Here is a 26326-nt window from a genome sequence, read left to right as displayed (position 1 = left end):
CAAGACATGTGCAGGGACCCCAAAGGCTGCACAGGAAATTTTGGGGGGCTGGCCCCAAAACTGTGGGAGTCGTACTATGTAATATCACTGTATATTTAACCCTAACCCTACCGTATTTAACGACCTAATCTTACCAACTGGGATCTTTTTGGACCCCAACTCAAAAGCATTCAATTTCACTGAAACAGCGAATAAATTCCACATTCCTGTAACACCTTCAGTCTAACGTCAGGCATGGACAGCCGGTTTGTGAATACAACAACAACAACAACAGGCATTTTAAGGCCATTTTCCCTGCTAGAGTGGGGATTAGGCTTGTGGGCCCCATGACAAACTTCTCCATTTTGCCCTATTTTCTGCATCTCCCCTTGTTTAACCCCCTTGCCCACATTTCTTCTTCCACCACCTTTAGCCAAGTCTTTCTCGGTCTTCCCCGTCCTCTACTTCCTTCTACATTCATTTCCATCACTCTTCTCACCCAGTCACTTTCATCCTTCCTCAACACATGACCAAACCATCTCAACCTGTTTCTCTTCACAGCATCCATCACAGGCTCTATTCCCATCATCTTTCGCAATTCATCATTTGTCTTCCTCTAGCCTGGTGTTGGCTTAGCGGTTAGGGTGCCAGCTTGGGATCCTAGGATCCTGGGTTCGAATCCCGGTCGATCGCTGAATTAACGCCAGGGGGGGTTGACTCAGCCTGTCATCCTTCCGAGGTCGGAAAATTGAGTACCAGCTTGCTGGGATGAATGATCACGGTGTGTACCCCGATTTAGAATAGGTACACCGTATCCCTGCGCATCATAAGAGGCGACCAAGGGTTGGCATCAGGAAGGGCATCTGGCCATAAAAACATTGCCTCAAACAGGGAACCATGATTGTCATGGGGCCCGCAAGGCTAACCCCCGCTCGAGCGGGGAAAATGGCCTTGAAATGATCATTCATTCATTCATTCATTCATTCTCTCAACGATACTCCACACATCCACCGGACCATTCGCATTTCCACCCTTTCCAGCCTTCGTTGCTGATCTACGTTCATTACCCATGTCTCGCTCCCATAAATCATCACACCTCTCACACATGCAGCATAACATACACCTTTCCCTTCAGCTTCAACGACACTCCCCTCCTCGTCATCATGCCACTCAGTTCCCGAAACGTCTTCCATGCACATCTCACTCTAGCAACCGTTGCCGAGTCTGATCCACCTTCTCCATTCCACAAGTCTCCTAGGTAGCAAAATGTTTTCACACCTTCCAGCTTCATGCCGTCTCCAAGATCCAACTCAACATTTCCTCCCTCTGCAGCTCCCTCTGTGCACACCTTACACTTGAATGTAGCTGCCACATTGGTTAATGACCCTCTCAGACCACTACATTTTTGATGAACCCATTCAGCGCACATTGTACATTGAATGGAGTTCACTCTGACACCCTTCCTGCACACAGCACATGGCCACTTCCCAGTTTTTTTCCACCTCAGCACATGCTTTACCACTTGCCATCACCTTCGTCTTTCCGATATTCACCTTCAGACCTTTTGTCTCCATACATTCCTTCCACTTGTTCATCTTCTCCTTCAGTCCATCCATACTTTCCACAATCAACACCAGATCATCTGCGTACAACAACTCCCACGGTAAACCCTCCTTTACATTCCGAGCCAGCACCTCCATCACAGCTACAAAAAGTAGTGGACTTAGTACTGTCCCCTGATGCACTTCCACCTTCACCTCAAACTCAACACTGTTCCCGTCCTTCGTCCTTACAGCTGTGCGTGCTCTTTCGTACATTGCCATCACTACTCTGTTCAACCATTCCTCCACTCCTAACTTCCTCAATTCCCATGTCACAACTTCGCGTGGAACCCTATCGAATGCTTTCTCCAGATCAACAAACCCAAGAAACAACTTCTTCCTCCTCTCCATGTACTTCTCCTGCAACTAACTGCCTTACAATAAAAAGCACGTCTGTCATTCCTCTTCCTGGCATTAATCCAAACTGCATTTCGTCGATCTTCACTTTCTTCCTTATCCTCCTCTCCAACACCCTTTCCAATACCTTCATTCCATGCTCCAATAACTTTATTGCTCAATACGAGCCACAGCCCAGAGGGTCACCTTTCCTGTTGTATAAGAGGGACGAGGGTACTCAGTTCCCAATCCACTAGAATGCGGCCTTCTTTCACCACCAGATTACACATCTCTGTCATTCTCTTCACACCCCAATTTCCCGCTGCCTTTAACATATCTCCCACAACTCCCGTCGGCCCTCCCGCTTTTCTACTCTTCATTGCTTTTATCGCTTCCTCAACTTCCTTCTCAGTTATCTTCTCTGCCGGTCCTAAAATTGGGTTACTCTCTGTGTTGCCATCCCATTCATTCTCTGCATTCAACAGTATTTCCATATATCTCTTCCATCTTCCTTTAATTCCATCTGGGTCCACAATGATTTGTCCCACTTCATCCTTCAAGCAACTCACCCCCATCACATCACACCTCTCTTTCGCTATCTGCTTTGCAATCCTGAATACCGCTCTCTGACCCTCTTCCGAATCCAAGCGTTATCTGGACATTTTCCTTCATGCCTCCTGCGCCTTTGCTACCTCTTTCTTTGCAGCCTTCTTGGCTGCCTTATAACTTTCATGCTCTGCATTTTCTGCCCCCGTACCCTTCGCTTTCTGCCACTCCTTGACTTCTTCCTCTTCTCGTCAATCCTCTTTCCAACGCCATCATCCCACCACCATGTTTCCGAGTGCCTTAGTGGTCCTCTTGTCCATCCACATACCTCACCAACGGCTCCAAACAGACTATCTTTCATTGACTTCCAACCACTTTAAAGCTTAACCACATCATCTTCTACCATACTCAGCCTCTCTTTTAATGCCTCCCTCACCATCGCCTCTTTCAACCTCCACACCTTCATTCTCGGTTGGTACTTCACCCGCCGAGCTCTCCTCGCACCTTTCACCCTTATGTCGCAAATACCTCGTCTCTTGTTGGTACCCTTATGTCTCCTTATTTTTGTGAATGATGGGCAAAAAACGGTGAATGCCAAACCATGCACCAATAAATTCCACATTGCTGACACCTTCAGTCAAACGTTAGGCATGGACAGCCGGTTTATGAAGGATTTGGGCAAAAAACGTACTGCAGCTGACCCCACCAGAAGTAATGTGGGTAATATTTATTTATATGATGTCAATGGTGACACTGCAAGTGCAGAATCTGCGAATGTAATTTGTCTCCCTCACCATCGCCTCTTTCAACCTCCACACCTTCATTCTTGGTTGGTACTTCACCCGCCGAGCTCTCCTCGCACCTTTCACCCTTATGTCGCAAATACCTCGTCTCTTGTTGGTACCCTTATGTCTCCTTATTTTTGTGAATGATGGGCAAAAAACGGTGAATGCCAAACCATGCACCAATAAATTCCACATTGCTGACACCTTCAGTCAAACGTTAGGCATGGACAGCCGGTTTATGAAGGATTTGGGCAAAAAACTTACTGCAGCTGACCCCACCAGAAGTAAGGTGGATAATATTTATATGATGTCAATGGTGACACTGCAAGTGCAGAATCTGCGAATGTAATTTGTGGAAACCCTCATCATTTCCTTTAAACTAAATCTCTCTATATTTTCATTCCAAACAGCATAATTCCAATCACAAATTAATATAATAGTATTAATATGACAAAGTACAATGTTACAAACACTCATGAGGTAAACAAAGATAAATGCCATTCTGACATTACATCTGGATAGGGAGCAGTTCTCCTTTAAACTCAATTTCTCTTTTCATTCCAAACAGCATCATTCCAATCACAAACTAGAAAGCATTTGAAAACGCAAAGCCCGTCCGCACGTCCGTTTGTATTTAGACGTCTTCTTCTTCTTCCCATATTCTGAAAATAATGAAAACGGATTTAAAAAAATACAAAATGAAAACATGACAATTTTATGCAACCTTGACATTTGACCTTTTGAACTAAAAAAACAAAACGATTGACTCCTACCTTTTCATTAGTGACCCAATTTAGTGACCCAATATGCAAATTATTGGTCATTTTACGCAACCTTGACTTTTAACCTCTTGACCTTTTGACAGAATTATTAATTTGCCTTCTCCGTATTATCATAAATAAAGCTTCGGTGAAAATTTAATGACAATATCTCAAATGGTAAAAAAAAGTTACAGCACAGACAGACAGACAGACAGACACACACACACAGATAGATACACAGACTGCTGTGCAGGGGACGGGCTAATTAATACTATACCATTAATATAACAAAATATTATTAATATAACAAAAAGAACAAATTAATACGATACCATTAATATAACAAAATACTATGCTACAAACACTCGTGAGGTAAATGAATATGCACTGATTTCACGTGGTAACCAATCCAGACGAATCTGCCGGTGATAAAGGGTGGATAGGAAATACTTTGTACGGATCAAAAATCAAAATGAAAATAGTTTTGAGAAATTTATGAAACCCCCACCCACCTTCGGATGGATAAAAGCAGTGTTGTATGGGTGGAAACTCAAAATCACAATTGTATTGAGATATCAAACCAGCTAATGTTTCTGCCGAACCCGTGATTGTATTTACATTTGGATAAGGAGCAGTTTCGTACGGATTGACACTCAATATCATGATTGTATTGAGGAATTTATGAAATCCCCACCCACCTTAGGACACCCACTGTGAACTCAACCGTTCCACAGAAGGTTTGGTGGAGCTAGCCCCAAAACTGAGGGAGTAGTTCTGGGACAAACAGATGGACAGTCTTGTTTTATTTACAACTCTACTTTTATCTCCTTTCAGGTTCCACAACAGAAGGTCATAGAGCGCCCAAGTGCCACTGCAACGGCTTTCTACTTCACTTTAAGTACCAGGTGGTGTACCCTTTCCCATCATTCCAGCCCTCCATTCAACTCCGCAAAGATGGTGTTTTCCTGCTCAATACCAGTTATTCACTGCTTGCCTGTGCCATTACATATGCCAAAGGTGAGCTTTTTACACACACTACCTAATCTTTTTTACATCACACAGAATATATAATAATAAGCTGTGTCGTATCAATCAATCAAAATCTGAATTGCACTTTTAATTTAGACATGAAATCTCAAAGCACTTTACAAAGAAGGGAGAGTGGAAATTTTTACATTTGAGGCTACCAAATAATTCTGATATTGAAATTCTGTAAAATTGCTTCTCCTTTATATTCTCTCTTCAGCCAATCTTCCTTGAGATGCCTCCAGTTTGCCAACATCACTCCCATTCTGCCTGGAAATCCACCAACAAGGTTGCAAAAACAGATCCTATCAACCACAGACCAGTAAGCTTGCTTCCGATTACAAGTAAAGTTGTGGAATCAATCATTGCTACTGGTGCACAGTCATTCCTCTTTTAAAACGGCCTGACCATCATTCTGGATTCCCTTCCTGGCACTCTTATGGACTGCTTCTCAGTAATGAGTGGAGGCCTTAAATCGCAAGCAATAACTCAGGACCATCTCCTTGGACATATCTCGGGTATTCAACGTCTGCCATCCTTTACTGCTTGGCATGCTCACTCATGCCTGGCTTTCTGACTTTCTCACTCTGTCACCCTGAAATAATTGTTAAATTAACCCAGCTATATCAATACCTCATCAATAGCCATTAGAAGATGTTCAGTTTCTTGCACTTTTTAAGCCTTACCGTCAGCCATGACCTCTCCTGGGCCAACCATATAGCAAAGCTGGCCTCAAATGGCAGTTGCAGATGCTGGGCATCTTCTGTCATTCTAAGTCATTCCTTGGAAAATCCGAATTACTCTCAGCTTACAAGTCCTTTGTCTGCAGCTCAATTGGGTACTGCTCTCACCTGTGGACAGGTATGCCAGTATCACATCTGCCTCTCCTGAATTCTGTGGAATCAATTTTTTTTAGGTTCATGGAAACCTTTTGGATTTAAAAAATTTTTTAGTTCATGGATTGAAAATCTAGGTTCATGGAAATAATTCAACACTAGCTGAAGAAATACACGGCGTTGCCTGAAGGAGAGGAAGAGGAAGAGGAAGGGGAAGAGTAATGGGTGAGGAAGGGGAATGGAGGGAGAGGGAAGGGTTTAGAACCCGTGCGTGCGTGTGAAGAGTGATTTAACTTCAGCGTTGCCCAGGAAAAAAAAAAAGGAAATTGTAATATCCTCTGCCACCACAATCAAGTGGCACTACATGGTACACATAATTACATCGGGAATTTACTCCCCCCTCTGGCTCTCCACACGCACGTGTGAGGCTGCAGCCAAATAGCTTATGTTATGTTACCCCTCATACAAAGTTGTATTGGTACCCTGAGTTTGGGGTTTGTAACTTAAAATATGTGACTGTGCATAGAACACATACAACACAGAGAGAGTGAGAGAGAGAGAGCTTTTTGCCTTTTATAGGTATAGCTGATGGGCATCTCCCATGATGAGGCCAAAGCACAGAGCCTGTTTCGTCACATTTCAGATATGTGTGTGGCTTTTTTGTTTTACTCCCTCACCTCCAGTCCAGCCTCCATCTGCTGTCTCAGCCCTCCAGCTCTTCCCAGCTCCTCCAGAACACACTGGCTCTTCCAGTAACTCCCACTGATTAAAGTCTTAAAATCCAAGCTTTCTGCTCACCTATACACTTTTGTGCTCTTCTTTTAAATCCTCTTACTTGGAACATACTCTGTTTCTTACTTCCTCTCTCCCATCATTTCCTATTTATTATTATGTCCAACTTTTGCCACACTCAGTATGTTGCTTTTTAGCCAATTTCTCCGCACTTTTTTGTGTACCTAGATTTTGTATGCAAGTAGAAATGTATACTAATATCTCCTATTTATCGTCTTTATTCTACATATGCGATGTAAAATTCACGGACATCACTGTAAAAAGTGTTCCAAGAAGTTGCAAAAGGAGCTTTGTTTGACGCAAATAGTTTCAATGCCAACTTTCACAATAGAAAAGCAGCTCAGGCAGTGAGGAACTCTCAATGAAACACCCAAACTGTCATCAGGGCATTGGATCATAATGAGCACCATCCCTCGGATGGATGTTAAGCTGGGTACACCATCTGCTAGTATTAGTTAGTGGATTTTGTAGATCCCACCGTGTCTTTTGTGAAAAGGAGCCGAGTTATCACCAGCAGCCTGAACAAATCGCAATTTGCTGCTGGAATACACGAGCGCTGCATCAGTGGCACAGTGGCTCAGTAATTGATAAAGTAGCAGACCGAATTCGGAATGGAATCCCAGTCCAATGTGCGTTCGCTAACAACAGCATCATTGTATGGTAGAAAAGATTATGCTGATGTAATATAATCGTGTTTTTTTGTTTTTATCAGAAAATGCAAAGCATGGCCTGTTGTGCACACGAAGAACGGAGTCTTCAAGGTTTTGCACCAAACAGAGTGCTGACTGCACACCGAGGCTTGAGGCAGAGGGATTAGAAGAGCGTCTGCCTTGCGCTCCCAATGCCAAAGGGGGCGCTGTTGCTGTGCCAAAATTCTTCCCCGAGTTGAACACGGTCCATGATAGCAATACCTTGAGGCAAAGCACCCTCCAATCCTCTCCTCACTCTTCAATGGCCATGGAGTCTTCGGAATCCCTTAAAAGCAAGACCTACAATGGCGATTTGCTATCAGAACAATACCAAAGGCATTTGGCCAGAAAGTCTCCAGACCCTTTGTATCATCAAACTTCAGAGATTTTAACAAGAAGGCCTGAAACTATGGCTACACAATCTGCGCAGGCGTGTGAAGAGTGGGTCACTGGAAGACGGGATGCAACGGCTTCGGACCGCTGCTCTGTGGTGCGAGAGTTTGCAAGTGAAGTGTTTAGGCGTGCTCAGCCTCGGGGCGAGGCGTCGGGCTCCTCGAGGGATGAAGACCTGCCCTCCTTTCTTGAAGTAAGAAGACCAGGATACCAACAATTTGCAGAATCTGTTCGAGAATCTTTGAGCATGAATGATTCCCAGGTTAAGGATAGTGTGTTGTGTTCAGCAAGCATAGTTTCTTGTGGAAATGGAGAGGTTCCGACTACGCAGGATGGCATGTGCAGCGAAGAACAGAAAGAAAGTAATGGGGCAGACTCTGAGAGCCAAGGTACTATTGTTGGTCAATGTTGTGCAAAGATCTTTTCACTCTTCTTTTCGTAACTTTTTATTTCTAGCAGACACAATTTATGGCATAGGAGTACACGGAGAATTTTGACTGCAGTCTTGACGTCCCTCCCACACTCCTTTCCACACCTCCCTTGAATATTTGTCTGGTGTGTAGGCGGTGGACATATAGCAGGCACCAGTCCTACAGCAGGCACCAGTCCTACAGCAGTGTGTGTCTCAGTAGAATGGGATGCCACAGAGCCTAGTTTAGTATCATACACACGCACTCTCTATGGAGGATCCATGGCGGGGAATGCACGTGCATCAGGTATGGATGAGTCGTGCTGAACTGCACAAGTTATGCGTGATTTACCCACAGAGCACTTCACATTGTACCAGCATGTGACAAAGTAAAGTGCATGAGCATTGGTGAATTGTTTTAAGCCCTTTTTATTTTTCACCTAATATCCAGTGACAGGTAGCTGAGGTTTTGGTGTGTGTGTGTGTGTGTGTGTTTGTGTGTGTGTGTGTGTGTGTGTGTGTGTGTGTGTGTGTGTGTGTGTGTGTGTGTGTGTGTGTGTGTGTGTGTGTGTGTGTACGTGTACGTACGTACATGCGTGCGCGTGCACAATATGACATTTGAATGTGCCGAGGTTTTGGTTATAAGGAAGTATAGTCTACTTATTGACTATGTGAAATTAACAATGTATTGGGTTGTACAGGTTTCGAGAACAAGAACATTATGCCTATCGTGGTCACAGATTTAATGAACTGTGAACTTGAACCCATCGGAGAGCCCAGTACACAGGTACACACACACCTTTATGTTTTTCTTTCTTTTGAACTTTCTTTTTCCATCTTTACTCTGAGGACAAGTCATCCCATAGCCCATGAAGTTGTCATCTATGGGTGACATTAAAATGTTCAACCTGTTAAGCTATTAATCGCATGGAGTTGATAAGAATATGGATTATCTGTGTTTTAGGACACACACCTATGTGTGGAACAGCTCTGCCTGGATTTTGAGTTTTTGATCAGCGAAATCATCCGCACCGAAGCTTCTTGGGCACATCGTTTCTGCTCTTTTACTGACTATGACGTTGTCATTATGGAAGTAAGTTTCCCTGATTTGAAATTTGTTTAATCCGAAGGTGATCGTTTGGATCACAAGAAGGGTGGAGGCGATTGCGATCCTTCTTTTCTGTCTTCAATGATTACGTTCACCCCTGTTTGTTTGTCTGTGAGCAGGATATCTCAAAAGTTATGGCCAGATTCGGAGGAAACTTGGTGGACATGTTGGGTGTGTGACAATGACGAATTGATTAATTAGATTAATGAATTGATGAGATTTTTGGTGAAGATCCGAATACGATAATTTTTTGATTCTTCGTTATTGAGACAATGCGCCAAAGACAATATACATGTATATTTCAAAGTTGTGGATGATTATGGCAAAACGTGGTTGATCAGTTGACTAGAACAAGCAGATTTGATTTTGGTTCGGGTCTGGATCCAGATTTGGCCTATTAGTGGGATACAAAACATGAACTGCTCAGCCTGGCGGAGGTATGCTATCTACCGAGTGTCATTCTAGTTGTTTTGTTGTAACTTCTGCATGAACATTTTCTGATCACCATTTTATAAGGATTATATATACTTGTTGCATTTATCTCATCTTATTTATTTATTTTTATACAATATCAAGGCTTGTAGAAGAGTGAGATGACCGAGAGTAAAAAGGCAGCAGACTGACAGTGGGCAGTGAATTTGATTAGAGGTATACTAGTTTGTGCAAGAATTGTGGATGTTTCACTATAAATGGGTCTTTTCATTGTGAAGGTTTGCCCTGAAGAAGACAGTGTGGTGATATCCATTGGTCTACTCCTGCTTGCCTACCCTGTCGATATTCACCAGTCTTGCAGGTGTGCTTTGTTGCTCAGAATGTTTTTACTTGCTTTAGTTTGATACAGCTAACTGTCTTGGATTTTTATCCAAGACAAGTGCTTATTTGGAAAAGGAAAATAGTTAATTGACAAAGAGCTATATACAGATGCACAGATGTGCATATACATATATGATGATGATGTCCACTCCTGCATCAAAAGATACATATGGCTGCCGAAGCAGTTTCTTGACTATTGTGCACAAATCTGGGTCGAGGCATCCCTCCTACGCAGGATACTTGAATGGCCCATTCATCTCTGTAAGCCGGTACTCATTTCGCTGGCCTCGGAAGGATGACAGGCTGAGTGAACCCCATCTGGTGTTAATTCAACGACCGGCCGGGATTTTAACTCAGGACCCCAGTACCCCAAGCCAGCACCCTGACCGTTAAGCCAACACCAGGCTTATTTTATTTATTTATTTTTACCAGCAGCAGTACTTGTACTCCTGCTGTTGCTGGGAGGGAGCAGGAGAGGGAGGGGTGAGGAAGGGAGTAGGTTGAGTGGAAGGGGGAGGGGAGGAAGAGGTGAGGGGAGAGGGAGGGGAAAGATGTACTACATATACATCTTTTGGGGGGTGGGGTGGCTTTGACAGGCCCCTCTGTTTTGGGGGAGGGAGGGAAGGAAGGAGGAAAGATTTTCCCATGCAAAGAGTGCTTCATAACCTCAGTATTGCACAGGTAAAAAAGGAAATTGTAATACCCTGTGGCGCTACACGGTACACACTTACATGGAGAATTTACGCCCCTCTCCCGGTCCCCCATACTCCCGAATGAGGACACGGCCACATAGCCTATGTTACCCCCCCAGACAAAGTTGTATTTGTATTTGTACCCCGAGTAAAGTATAAAAGTGTTTATAGCTGGAGTACCCGGCATTGCTCAAGCGAAAAAGAAACATTAACATATTGATGGAAATGAGGGCAAATATAATGGGAAAGCAATTACATCCAAATCAGAATCCATCACACATGTCAAATCGTCATTTTACCTTTTCGTTGAATATATGCGGCTGAATGTGCCGTTTATCACATTTCTGAGTGAAGTATGATGACGTGCAGGAAGAGGAAGAAGCCTTACCACCAACTTGGACCGCTTCTGGAATTGTTTTATTATTTGTGTTCAAATGTCTGGTGATTATTTTGTATTTATTTATGTGAATGTGTACTTGCATATAACTGTCATTAATCAAGAAGGCTTAGGCAGTATAGAGCGATAAAAAAAAAAAAAAAAATAGTGTTATTTTTTACGTACTAAAGCTAAAGTACTAAAAACGTACTAAGAACGTACTAAAAAAAAAGACTAAAGCTAAATAACGACCTTTTTCTTTTTCAAAATATGGTTTTGTTTTTTTGCCTGAAACACTGCCAGACACTCATGGATGAACCTCTGAAAGTTTGACGAAGATCCGTTCAGCCATCGCTGAGAAAAATGGCGACACACCGACAGACTCTCTTACACGAGCCTCGAACTTGTATACAAAAAAAAAAAAACACACACACAAAAGACACACACACACACACAAACACACACGGCTCTCTTGTATAGTATATATATACCATATATACATATATATTGTTACGGACCGCGGATAAGGTGTTGATTTGCCGAGCGGATGGCGGCCGTGGCCCGAACTATTAACAATTACTAAGACCCGATTCCTGAAACGTTGGCCAAATCGTGCCACAGATATTCAATGAGGGAAAAGACAAAGACGACACGGATGTGAAGAAGAGGAAGACGAAGGCAAAAAGGTTTGAAATACGACTATTATTTATTACTATTTACAGGACCAAAATAACCAAGGAAGAAGGTAAGATAATAAAATAAAGACAGAAGGAATCAAGGAGACACAGTGAAATGCTAGCTTAACTAAACAGGCTTAACTTATTACCCAGGACAGAACACACAAAACAAACTCACGTACACAAAAGGATGGAAGGACAGGAATCGTTTGGAGGGATGAGCAGGTGGGATCACAGGGCACAGCGAGCAGGTCCACTCCGGGCGGGAAGCGAGGAGCCGGCAGCTCCTTGTATTCGGCTTTACACCGCACACCGGCAGGGTCACTCGCTGCCCCGTCAGGGCTTCACGCGGCTGGTTGAAACGGGGCTGGTTGAAGCGGCTCTTTGTCAAAGGCTTTTCGTATCTCACGCAACAACCACCCAAAGGCTTTCCGTATCTCTCACGCAACTCCGGTGCAACTCTCAACTCTCTCCCGGTGGACTGCCAACTCTCTTACGCACCTGGACTCATCTGCCGTATCTCTGGTGTATATCTTTTTACTTGGCACTCTCAACTCTCTCCCGGTGGACTGCCAACTCTCTTACGCACCTGGACTCATCTGCCGTATCTCTGGTGTATCTTCCTTTTGCGATCGTCGCACCCTTCTCTCATACCTTCAGCGCGGGTGTGACACGCCCTCATCGGTTTCGGTACCGCCCTCCCCCCCGTGCTCGGTTTCGTGACCTTGTATGGCAATCCCACGGGTTTGTCTCCTTATTTGGGCATGGCGATGACGGCACGCCCCTCGTGGCGAGCCACAGGCTTGTTTCCTTATTTGGGCATGGGGCTGAACAGCCCCGCCCTTCGTGGCGCGCCCTGGGCTTGCCTCTCCCTGGCGACCCTGCCCCTCCTGTTCAAACAGAGCATGGAGCACATATTCATTATAGCAGCGAAATGAGAGGGCGCGCTCCCCACGCTTGTGAACTGCTTTACCCAGAGATGGAGAGTTTGGCTGGGAAATGGAATTATTGAAGGGGAGCTATTCTTAATTGATTCGGTGCAATGGAGTATTAATTAATGGAAGACAAAGCCTTAGCCTAATACACAGAATAAGGAAATAAACTACCAACAAGGAGGAAATCTATGATTGGCTAACGTGATTGTTGATGACCTAATTACGGGACGCCCTTTTGACCTTTATACACAACTGGAGGAAGGAGAGCGATATTTTACAATGTACTATACAATAAAAAACACAATAAAAAAACACCATTCTCATATCCACAACACTGCACCCTCCTCCTCTTAGGCACCTCCCGGGCCTATTACTTTTACTTTTAGTGTGGCACGTAGGTGTAGTTCCCTCTACATTTAACTTGACCCTGAGTGCGACAGTTTTAAAACATAAATAAATATGTCCCGCTGCTCCATTGCACCCTGCCTAACAGATTCACGCCCACAACTAACCGAATTGCGGAATGGTCTTCAAACTATACATTTACGGTGGGGGCGCATTATTTACAACGATGCTATTTTATTTACAAAACTAACCCAGTACCTGTGATTGTTCTTTTTGGGGGGGGGGGGGGGGGGGGGGAGACGGTCTGCTCTGCATCGACGCACCAGGAAGCACCCAAAAACGCACCACTACACCATCAAGCACCAATCGGTGCACAGTCATCACTGTTCAATAATAAAATAAAAACAACAAACCCTTGGTGGTGTCTTGCTCTTCGGCTCCCTCTGCTGGCTAATGCTATCTTCCAGATGTTGTCATCTTCTTTGCTGGCGGCCTATTTGCAATAAAAGTGCACAAACGTGTCCATCTTTATTTATTTATGGCCCACACGGCCGACTATTGTGTGGTTCACCTGTGGGGCATAGGTGCCCTGTGACCCAGGTCCGCCAGCAAGATCTCGGGCCTTCATGGCCGGTTCCAGCAGAGGGGCCATGCCCCAACCCATGGGGTCCATAAGTGGTGCTCAGCCACAGACATGTGGTCCATAAGGTGGTGCATCGATGCAGACAGCTGGTTCCGGGAGTTTCGGGCGCACAATGGCGGACTCACGCACGCTCCCCTCGGCGCCCAGTGGCACACAGTCCTCATGTGGGAGACAAGGGCGGGGGAAAAAGACAGATGAGCGAGGGGTAAGGTCACAAGGGTACACATCAATAAAGGCAATGCAAGGCGAGGTGCGTATGGAGACGGAGCGGAGAAAAGCTCGTCCCTACCGTACGTCACCACCCCTGTCACCTACTCTACCCTTGCCCTTACCCCATATTTACAACATCTACACATTTACAAATTCGTCACTACTGTCACGTCTTCCCCATATCTCCTACACCAAATTCGTCCCCCACAATCCCTCTAACCAAAATTTGCCATCACCCAATTCATCAATCCTCATAAGGAGGGAGAGATGGAACATCAGCACAATGTCACACCCACGTCATGATGCGTCTCACAATCAAAAACATTTGCACCAAAAATAATAAAAACAACCATGGCATGGTGTGGAGTCCTGTCACGTCAGGTGAGTGGATGCAGATGGTGCGAGGAGACCTCCATCCAAACTATCCTCTAAATGACATTAACACACTTTACACTACCCTGGGTCTTTCCCTGCCAAACCATTGGCCATCTTACTCTATGCGGTTTTAAGAACCAAATTCCCACTGACCAAACTGTGGTGCTTCATCAATTTGGGGTCTCACTCCCCCGATTCATCTCCCGGTGCCCTTGCACAATTTCCGGGCTGGGTCGTGCAGCTCTCCCAGCAGGTCTAACCACCTGCACACCTCCACCACTGTAGTTGCCACCCGAGCTTACCTAGCTCCTCACCCTAACCTATCTAACTGGGGAAGGCCCCTCCTGGCTCTGTCACCCCTCGGTGCCCTCTGGCACTGGGCTACCCGGGTCCGTCCTCTGGATCCTCGGGCCCCATCCACAACAACTCTACCGGCTCCCAGAGCCCACCTGCGGCCTCACCTGGCTGACATCCTAACAGTGGCGGAGTGTCAACCAACTACACACACTAACAGCCTACACGCCCAGCCATTTGCACAACACTAATGCACCCATTCAAACTCCATTCCTCCACACGCACCACAGATGGCAATATCCAACCACAATTTACCTATACCCTCTACCTAACTCTTAGCCTACCCTCCCCGGGTATTCCTGATGGGGGTCCATCCTCCTTTTCCCCATCCACACCTTCGCACCATCCACTCCACTCCACAGTTTCCACCATACTCACTCCACGACCATCCATTCCATACTCCATATATTCCACACTCCATGTAATCCACACAACCATTCTCCATACCTCCTGTTGTTGCACACCTGTGCAATCACACCTGGTGCCACCTGCACCCTCCTTCCTCCCTGGACCATTTGGTCAACACAGCACACATCACCATCACTCACTCATACACTGCTCCATACACCTGTTCAGTTGCACACCTGTGCAATCTCAATCGTTCCTCACTCACGGCTCCATACACTTCCACGCTCAATACACTTTCGATTCTCAAACACCATTGCCTCAGGCACCCAAATTCTCCCACAGTCACACACACATCTCTCCCGAGCATTGCCTAGCAATTCCTCATTTGCTCGATATCAACACTCACTCATACACTTTTCACAATACACTTCTGAATACACCTCCAACACTCACACGTCATCATCTAATCTACCTGGTGCCCTGCTAAAACTCGTGCTTCCCCGTCGCCCCTTACATTATTGCGCTCCCGCGTCATTATCATCCAACTACCCTCTCTATGTCCCCACTACCGGTTCAATGTTGCTACCTAACCTTAACGTTACCTACGGTCATCTTCTCTAGATCCCTACACACTATATCCTAACCCTCCCGGGCTAGTTTTCACTGCCAACCCCATAACTAGTGCTCCTTTGCCCCCGCTGTGAGGGATGGCAGAGTTGCCACCCCACCACATCGGGCATCTCTCACTACCAATTTGGCTCATCCAATTGCAACCAATCAAAAATTTTCCAATTACTGCCAATTCTATTCACTTTTTTTAAATTTCGGATCAAAAACACTATCCTCATCATCACAGTCCGCTTTATCTGAGCCTCGGTGCGTCATGACATCATTAAAACTCGTCTTCGCAAAGCCGAGCAATGAATTCGGGTGGTTTGGTCGCCTGCAGTTGGATCCGTCCGGCATTCACGACTCTGGGAAGGAGGCATGCTTGGGCCGAGGTTCCACGCATCATCGCGGCTCGGTACCTTGCGGTCCCGGGCCCGATGACCGAGGCTCGCCCGGTCGGAACCCCGTCCCCACCAGGGGGCACCGTGCCGCTTCCTCCTACTCGCCCCTGAACCGGACCGGTCGCCTCGCCCGACAAGGCCCGGACTCGACCGTGCGGGGCCCAGCATCCAACAAAGCGCACCGCGCACCGAGCGCCCGCGTCGGCTATCCGTCACCCTAAACGCTAACCCGTTCAATGTCGATGCTTCACTTGCATACGCGACCCGTTTCACACTCACAAAACCTGGCGTCTCGGCGCCTCCAGTGCATCCCACACACTCCGTCCATTCCACCACCGCACTCCCCGTTACACACCACACCTCTCGCGCACACTTGCCGTTCGCACACTTTCTTAACACACCTCGCGCACCGTCTTGCGCACTCTCCCCACTCGGTACGTACCCCGTACCACTCACCATGGGCGTGCACTCTTGCATCCACCCACTAACGCGCTCAGATGGGCTCTCCCACACCCGCGCCACAACCAACTCAGGTGTGCTTCCTCGCACACGTTCCACCACCACTTTACTCTCCGTGTCACACTCACCCTCGCACGTACACTCCGTATCGCTTTCACTCCTTGTGTCACACTCTGTACACCCCGACGTGCATTCTCGCTCGCACTCGGTTTCACACTCGCGCTCCGATGTGCTCTCTCGCACTCGCGCCACCACCAACTCACTCTCTGTGTCACACTCCGTACACCCCGATGTGCATTCTCGCTCGCACTCGGTTTCACACTCGCACTCCGATGTGCTCTCTCGCACTCGCGCCACCACCAACTCATTCTCCGTGTCACACTTCGTACACCCCGACGTGCATTCTCGCTCGCACTCGGTTTCACACTCGCGCTCCGATGTGCCCTCTCGCACTCGCGCCACCACCAACTCACTCTCCGTACACCCCGACGTGCATTCTTGCTCGCACTCGGTTTCACACTCGCGCTTCGTAACACGCTCACCCCTTGACGCACACCTTTTTTTCACACGCGTGCCATTTCCACTCACACGGGACCCTTCACCAATGCCCGGGTGCCATATTGACCCCAATCGCGCGAAAATTCTTTTGTCGCCAAACATCCTTCTACAAAATCTCCCCGCACAATACACAGCACGACTCACCTGGGGGATCCTCCTCCTTCGCTCCAACACCACCTGCAAACTTTCATTGGTGTTATTAAGCACAGCATCGTGATGTGGGCAGGGACTTTGCACATAATCCATTTCTCCCTTCAATTCCCGGGCTACCTCCGTCGTCTTTTCAATTTCAACGATACCCACCACTACCTTTTCTTTATTCACCTTGACGACCGTTGGCTTTAATAAAATTCCCTCTTCTACCTCAACGGTCGCCGGCTGCCCCACACCCCGGGTCGCGATCTCTATCCCCGTCATTTTACCCCCGCTTTTCTCCGCTTCGCTCAACCAGCGCTTCTCGACCCGCTTTACCTCGTCGTGCACCCTTGGGACCTTTTCGCCCACCCTGCTGTCAATGTCTTCCCGTATTCTTTCCATCGTGGCGTTTATTTGCTCCTCAAATCCATCCGGGTTGTACCTTGCTTCGTGCCTCGCTTTTTTCGCGTCTAGCCCCTGGGTAGCCATCATTGCATCAAATCCCTTACTGTCACCCATCAGAGCGGCACTGAAATGCATCATCAAAAGGCCCCAGTCCATTGGCACTGCGGGTCCGGCTATCGCCGTCACGTACGGGAGGCCGCCATTTTGTGTGCCTGTAACCCCCACGACCGCACCTTCTTTGCTCTCCTCCTCCATTTTTCCCACTTCTTCCCTGGGGTCCTGGGTCGATTCTACCCCCCTCTAACTCCCCCACCAGCATCCGATCATCTTGACCATCCATGGCACGACTTAAATTTAGATGTTATTGCAATCTCGGCCGCTCCAAATTTTGACCCAATTTTTAAAATTTATTTATTAGATGTTTAAAAATTTGGTTCGGGCCTCGAATCTCACTCCCAGACACCAATTGTTACGGACCGCGGATAAGGTGTTGATTTGCCGAGCGGATGGCGGCCGCGGCCCGAACTATTAACAATTACTAAGACCCGATTCCTGAAACGTTGGCCAAATCGTGCCACAGATATTCAATGAGGGAAAAGACAAAGACGACACGGATGTGAAGAAGAGGAAGACGAAGGCAAAAAGGTTTGAAATACGACTATTATTTATTACTATTTACAGGACCAAAATAACCAAGGAAGAAGGAAAGATAATAAAATAAAGACAGAAGGAATCAAGGAGACAGTGAAATGCTAGCTTAACTAAACAGGCTTAACTTATTACCCAGGACAGAACACACAAAACAAACTCACGTACACAAAAGGATGGAAGGACAGGAATCGTTTGGAGGGATGAGCAGGTGGGATCACAGGGCACAGCGAGCAGGTCCACTCCGGGCGGGAAGCGAGGAGCCGGCAGCTCCTTGTATTCAGCTTTACACCGCACACCGGCAGGGTCACTCGCTGCCCCGTCAGGGCTTCACGCGGCTGGTTGAAACGGGGCTGGTTGAAGCGGCTCTTTGTCAAAGGCTTTTCGTATCTCACGCAACAACCACCCAAAGGCTTTCCGTATCTCTCACGCAACTCCGGTGCAACTCTCAACTCTCTCCCGGTGGACTGCCAACTCTCTTACGCACCTGGACTCATCTGCCGTATCTCTGGTGTATATCTTTTTACTTGGCACTCTCATCTCTCTCCCGGTGGACTGCCAACTCTCTTACGCACCTGGACTCATCTGCCGTATCTCTGCTGTATCTTCCTTTTGCGATCGTCGCACCCTTCTCTCATACCTTCAGCGCGGGTGTGACACGCCCTCGTCGGTTTCGGTACCGCCCTCCCCCCCGTGCTCGGTTTCGTGACCTTGTATGGCAATCCCACGGGCTTGTCTCCTTATTTGGGCATGGCGCCGACGCCACGCCCCTCGTGGCGAGCCACGGGCTTGTTTCCTTATTTGGGCATGGGGCTGAACAGCCCCGCCCTTCGTGGCGCGCCCTGGGCTTGCCTCTCCCTGGCGACCCCGCCCCTCCTGTTCAAACAGAGCACGGAGCACATATTCACTATAGCAGCGAAATGAGAGGGCGCGCACCCCACGCTTGTGAACTGCTTTACCCAGAGATGGAGAGTTTGGCTGGGAAATGGAATTATTGAAGGGGAGCTATTCTTAATTGATTCGGTGCTATGGAGTATTAATTAATGGAAGACAAAGCCTTCGCCTAATACACAGAATAAGGAAATAAACTACCAACAAGGAGGAAATCTATGATTGGCTAACGTGATTGTTGATGACCTAATTACGGGACGCCCTTTTGACCTTTATACACAACTGGAGGAAGGAGGGCGATATTTTACAATGTACTATACAATAAAAAACACAATAAAAAACACCATTCTCATATCCACAACAATATAGTTGAGGCAAAAAATATTGGCACTCTTGCGCTTTTTTTTTTTTTTTTTTTTTTTTTTTTGTTGTATACAAGATCGAGGCTCGTGAAAGAGCGAACATTAATCACACAGAAAGACAAACCGACACATAAAACATATAACATAGGGAGCGGTAGACAAGATGGGGAGAGAGGGGGAAGGACACAAACACAACATTTGAGAGCAGGGACCGAGAGACATGGAGACATCGAGAGATCTGAGAGAGGGCGAGGGCTTTGGGGGGGGGGGGGGGGCGTGGGAAGGGGGCAGTGGGAGAGGTATAAAACATATGGACACTGCCAGGACTTCCAGGAAAGAAGTTGGAATTTCAAACAAGGTGGATCTGGGGTGAATTAGCGGGGGTAGAAAAGATCAAGGTTTTGGATGGGGGAAGATAAGAGATGGTGGTGAACAGCTGTTTTAAAGACCTGGAGGGAGGAGTGGGATTGAAGGGAGTGAGGGAGTTTGTTCCAGAGGCGGGAGAAAAGAGGAATGAAAGAGTGAAGGTGAGCGGAGAGCCGAGATTTCGGCAGTTTAACCATCAGAGGGTTGCTGGCAGATCTTGTGCGACCTGTAGGAATATTTGGGGGACAGAGCACAGAGAGAGCTGGGGGTGCAAGGCCGGAGAGGAGTCGGTAGAAGACAGAAAGACCACCTACCTGCCTGCGGTGAGTGAGTGAAAGGCCCTCAGAGATAGCTTCATCGCGGGAGATTCCAATAATTCTGAAAGAATGTGTTAGTGTTCTCAAATAATGCACCATTTCTTCCAGAAAATTATTGAAATTAAAAAATCTTTTGGTATCCACAAATGTAATTATTTGGTTTGCAGTGGAACAAAACAAAAAAAGCTGAATAAATTACTGAATCCTAGCTTATTCCATACAGAATTCCTAAAATGGCCTGGACAATAAATATTTTGGGCACGTTTTTGAAGTTGTTAGAAATAATTAGATTTCAAGCAGGTGATTCTCCTTTACTTTGGAATTGAACTCACTTGTGGTGAGTTGCAGGTGCCTGCAATATAAAATAAATAGCACCGCAAAGCGGGCGTAACCCCTCAGCCCATGCATGGTGAAAGGAAGCATTGATGATAATTTGTTATTTGAAGCGCAGTTGTATACCGAGTAGGATTTTGCAGTAAATAAATTTTCGCTCATTAACCCATGAATCGATTTCGTGCCCATGAACCTGCCTCTACTCAACCTCAAAACACACTGCAAAAATGGATTTAATCGGACAAGCCGTTCTGCTCGAAATTGACGGAAACCAATTTCAAGATGGCTGGCTACCGTGGCGGCCATATTGAAAATCGCAGCGCACCCATTTTCGAAAGGCACCTTCCTCTACCCAACCCCAACACACACTGCAAACATGGATTTAATCGGACAAGCCGTTCTGCTCGAGATTGACGGAAACCAATTTTAAGATGGCTACCGTGGCGGCCATATTGAAAATCGCAGCACGCCCATTTTCGAAAGGAACCTTCCTCTACCCAACACACACTGCAAAAATGAATTTAAGTTCTGCTCGAAATTTAAGTTCTGCTCGAACAAGCCGTTCTGCTCGAAATTGACGGAAACCAAAAGTTGACGGATGCCAGGATGGCTGCCGTGGCGGCCATATTGAAAATCGCAGCGCACCCATTTTCGAAAGGAACCTTCCTCTACTCAACCCCAACACACACTGCAAAAATGGATTTAATCGGACAAGCCGTTCTCCTTGAAATTGACGGAAACCAAAAGTTGACGGACGCCCGGACGACGCCCGTGACGACAATACCCCTTAGCCCATTGGACTGAGGGGTGAAAATCACTCATTCAACCAGTTTGAATAGAGAAAAGGAGTCGATCTGCTGTTTTGTGTCACTGTGTGCACCGCAATGAGCATGAAGAAAAGAAAGAAAAACAGAGAATTGTCTGAGGAGGTCAGACACAAGATTGTAGCCAAGCATGGACAATCTCAAGGCTACAAGTCCATCTCCAGAGACGACGATGTTCCTGTGTCCACCGTATGCAATGTTATCAGGGAGTTTAGGCCCATGGCACTGTGGCCAACCTCCATGGACGTGGCCACAAGAGAAAACTTGATCGAAGATTGCAGCGAAGGATTGTTCGAATGGTGGAGAAAGCACCTCGATCAACTGCCAAACAGATTCAATCTGACCTTCAGACACCAGTACGACAGTTTCAACTCGCACCATCCGTCGTCAACTCGATGAAAGGGGATTCTATGGTAGGAGACCCAGGAGGACCCCACTGCTGAGAGAGAGACATAAGAAAGCCTGACTTGAGTTTGACAAAACACACCTGAACAAACCAAAATCTTTCTGGGAGAATGTCCTGTGGACAGATGAGACCAAATTAGAGCTTTTTGGTAAAGCACATCATCTCTATGTTTGCAGAAAACAAAATGAAGAAGAAAAAAAAAGAACGCCTTCCCTCCAGTCAAACATGGAGGAGGTTCAGTGATGTTTTGGGGTTGCTGTGCTGCCTCTAGCACTGCGTGCCTTGAATGTTTGCATGGCATCTTGAAATCAGGAGATTACCAAGGCATTTTGGAGCGCAATGTTCAACCCAGTGTCAGAAAGCTGGGTCTCCATCAAAGGTCATGGATCTTGCAGCAGGACAATGACCCCAAACATATTTCATAAAGTACCCAGGAATGGTTCAAGACAAAACACTGGACTGTTCTGAAGTGGCCAGCAATGAGTCCAGATCTAAATCCCATTCAACACCTGTGGGGAGATCTGAAAACAGCAGCTGTGAGAAGGCACCCTTCAAATCTCGGAGAACTGGAGCAGTTTGCACAAGAAGAGTGGGCCAAACTGCCGGTAGAGAGGTGTAGGAAGCTCATTCATGGCTATAGGAAGCGCTTGTCTGCAGTTATTTTGCCCAAAGCCTGGGCGACCAAATATTAAGTCTAGGATGCTATTAAGTCTAGAGATGATGTGCTTTACCAAAGAGCTCTAATTTTGGTCTCATCTGTCCACAGGACATTCTCCCAGAAGGATTTTGGCCTGTTCAGGTGTGTTTTGGCAAAGTCCAGTTGGGCTTTCTTATGTCTCTCTCTCTCAGCATTGGAGTCCTTCTGGGTCTCCGACCACAGAACCCCCTTTCATTGAGTTGGCAACGGATGGTGCTATTTGAAACTGTCGTATCTTGTGTCTGAAGGAAAGCTTTAATCTGTTTGGCAGTTGATTAAGGTGCTTTCTCCACCATTTGATCAATTATTCGCTGCAATCTTTGAACAGGTTTTCTTTTCGGCCACATCCAGGGAGGTTGGCTACAGTGCCATGGGCGTTAAACTTCCTGATAACATTGCGTATGGTGGACACAGGAACATCAAGGTCTCTGGAGATGGACTTTGTAGCCTTGAGATTGTCCATGCTTGGCTACAATCTTGTGTCTGAACTCCTCAGACAATTCCCTGGTTTTCTTTCTTTTCTCCATGCTCATTGCGGTACACACAGTGACACAAAACAGCAGATTGACTCCTTTTCTCTATTCAAACTGGTGAATGAGTGATTTTTATATTGCAGGCACCTGCAACTCCCCATAGGTGAGTTCAATTCCAAAGTAAAGGAGATTCACCTGCTTGAAATCTACTTATTTCTAACAACTTCTAAAAGGTGCCAATAATATTGTCCGGGCCATTTTAGGATTTCTGTGTGGAATAAGCTAGGATTTAGTAATTTTTTCAGCTTTTTTTGTTTTGTTCCACTGAAAACCAACGACATACATTTGTGGATACCAAAATATTTTTTAATTTCAACATTTTTCTGGAAGACATGGTGCATTTTTTGAAAAAAGTCGAAGGGTGCCAATATTTTTGGCCACGACTGTATATACACACATACATACGTGTGTGTGTGTGTGTGTGTGTGTGTGGGGGGGGGGGGGGGAGGGGCAGGGGATGGAGGGTGGGAGGAGGAGTTAGTAAGCATGTGTTGAATATAATGAAGTAGATAGAGGTGTTTTTTGTAGTAAAACCCTGAGAAAGTAGGAGGGGAGGGGGGGCAGTTTGGTAAATGTGTAAATGCACAAAGGCATGCCAACACAATGGATTGAGTAACAACACTCATTAGATTTTGTCCTGTGGCTGAAATGCTGGACTTCAAATGCCAACGATGCTATATCATTGACTCACTTGTTATTCCTGCCTGGCCTAAGACGACTCATATCTATTCAATTGTTAGGATTTCTTTTTCAGCTACTTAACCTGCTGATAGCTTTGTTTTATTTGAGCTTATGCTGGTTTATCCAAGTGTGATGTGTGTTTGGCCCTTAAGCTCCACCATCCTAACCATGATTTTGGCAGCCCTGATTATCTTATTTGGAAGTAGGGGGGAAATGTTTGCCTCGTATAGAAATGTATTGTTATAATTGTTTGTTTTTTCCCTTCAATACATCGATCTGCCATTTTATCAAGTTTTGAGTAGCTACCATTAAATGAATTTCGACCAGTTACGAAACTGAAAAAACTAGAACGGCACTCGGTAGAGTGCATACCTTCGCCATGCTGAACAGTTTGTTTTGTATCCCAATGATAAGCTGGACCTGGATTCGGACCTGAACCAAAATCTAATCGGCATGTTCTTGTCACCGAACCAACTCGTTCACCAAGTTTAGTCATAACTCGTCCATAACTTTTTAAAATATCATATTATATATCGCTTTTTGCCCGATCTCTCAATGGTGAAGAATCACTTGAAAATTAAATAATTCTCGTATCTGAATCCATATTCAGATCTTCACCAAAATCGAATCGATTGGTCCTTGTCACACACCCAACCGGTGCACCTAGTTTTGTCCAAATCCATCAATAACTTTTTGACATATCATGCTATGTATCGGTTTTAGCCCTATCAGTCAAGGGTGAAAAATCACTTGAAGATTAAATAATTCTCGTATCCGAATCCATATTCAGATCTTCACCAAAATCTAATTATTTCGTCCTTGGCACATACATTACCTCTCTGCCAAATTTTGTCCGAATTTGTCCACAACTTTTTGAGATATTTTGTTCACGACCAGACAGACAAACAAACAGACAGATAGGGGTGAAAACATAACCAAAGGTGGATGGAGGTAAAAATTGAGAATCTGAATTTGGTGGCCTGACAGCCAAAATTACGTTGTCATCAAAAAGTGCTGCTTTTCACATTGTCTTCTGCTTGAGCTCAGTAATAGTCAATGTCACATATTGGCTGCATGTAGAATGTCGGCACTTTTACTGGCTGTCCCAACCTGAAAAACATGTTCCAGGGCCAATTGCCTTTGTCAGCCACACGGACACACACTTGTCCATGACCAGATATGACCAGTGCTGTAATGACCTTTGGATAAGCCACAAATTTGCAGTCAGTATATGGTACACTTGTACAAGAGCTTGTGTTTTATATTTATTCAATGTGCACACTTTAGTTAATTATTTTCTGTACTGGCAGTAATTCCCCGGAGCTATATCAAACAGCATTGCACGTGGCCTGGGACCTACACAACGGTGCTGTTCGAGTCCTTGGGATTGGTGACTTGGACAGAGCTGATGAATCAAGAATAGCGTAAGAATCCCAATTTGAGAACTGGAGATTTCACTTGCATCCCAAAAATAACGATTCCTTCAAACTGATGTAATTATACATGTACACATGCTCGTACTCTTTTATACTCTAAATTATAGTATTTCTGTCTGAATCTCGTTAGAGCCCAATATTATATTGAACCCAATATTAGATATCATGATGCAGTAACCCAACTTCAAATCCCATATACTGAAGTTGTTTCCCGTAGTCTGCAACTGTCCTTGTAATTACCCTCCCCAGAGGAGAGGGTATTGCATTTGAGTCTGTTTATCTGTCTGTCTGTTTGTTTGTCCTCACAGAATAAATATGATTTTCTCTGCAACCGTTGGTCCAATTGACAGGAAATTTTCACCATAGGTGCGCCTTCTCCTGTAGAATTTTTAAATGATAATTATGGCATATGTCACATCGTACGGGTGCCATCTTGGAAAAACTGAAAACTTTGCACCTCTATATCTCCGAAAGTGCTGAATAGAAAAAATTGAGACATGGCTCATTGTAAAGAACGGAATAACGTGTTAATGATGATGTCATAGGTGCCTCCATTATGACATCATAATTCGACAAATACAAAACTATCTGATCAAGATGAAATTTATTGTGTCATCTAGGGATAAATTGGTGGAGAAAAATTAAATGATGATGACGTCATCGGTCACGTGGTACGGCCACCTTTTTTGTTTTAACACAAGCCTTAAAAAAAACGCTAAAACGTCCTGGCGAGGGTCTGCAATCTGATTGCTCTTTCTTGTTAACGTAATGTAATCGTACACTGATGTCTGGGCTGCATATGATTTATGTACAAGCTTTTGCATAAGCATCAGATCAGCATAAAATATATAAATTGAGCAAACAACGCACAGATTGATGAGATGAATTAAACGATATTATTGAATGACAGAGTGAACGAGGGTGTCGGTGTTGGTAGGAAAGTGAGTGTGAGAGATTCAATTAAACTGCCTTTTCCCCTCTCATATGTCCAATATTTGCCATTGACTGTGCATGTAAAGGGTGTTTCCCTAAAGAATGCCTTTTTTTCCCGACCGGATGATTCGTTTCGGGAAAAAAAGGCATTCTTTAGGGAAACACCCTTTACAGTAAATACTCGTGCAACGCGGTTGGATGCGTTCCTCGAGCGTACCGTGTTAAGTGAAATTGCATTGAGCGACAACAATTTTCCCATAATAAATAATGGAAAGGTGAGGGCTGCGTTGAGAGGGCCAGGAC

At 45.7% G+C, this 26326-nt stretch overlaps 1 protein-coding gene across 2 annotated transcripts in view; it reads left to right on the top strand.

Annotated features, from left to right (window-relative positions):
• The window catches only part of DCAF15 (DDB1 and CUL4 associated factor 15), a 75348-nt gene that overhangs the window by 46297 nt on the left and 2725 nt on the right, over positions 1–26326 (top strand). For both annotated transcript variants that reach the window (XM_068110114.2, XM_068110123.2), the window contains exons 6-12: positions 4843–5025; positions 7375–8133; positions 8308–8460; positions 8855–8940; positions 9118–9246; positions 9972–10054; positions 24965–25078. In XM_068110114.2, coding sequence (XP_067966215.1) covers positions 4843–5025; positions 7375–8133; positions 8308–8460; positions 8855–8940; positions 9118–9246; positions 9972–10054; positions 24965–25078 — 1507 coding nt within the window. The remainder of the gene's footprint in view (positions 1–4842; positions 5026–7374; positions 8134–8307; positions 8461–8854; positions 8941–9117; positions 9247–9971; positions 10055–24964; positions 25079–26326) is intronic.

This window comes from Myxine glutinosa, chromosome 1 (genome assembly GCF_964187855.1).
Source record: "Myxine glutinosa chromosome 1, kmMyxGlut1.1, whole genome shotgun sequence".
NCBI lineage: Eukaryota > Metazoa > Chordata > Myxini > Myxiniformes > Myxinidae > Myxine > Myxine glutinosa.
The sequence above is the reverse complement of the archived record's forward strand: the minus strand, read 5'-3'. Positions and strand labels throughout refer to the sequence as shown.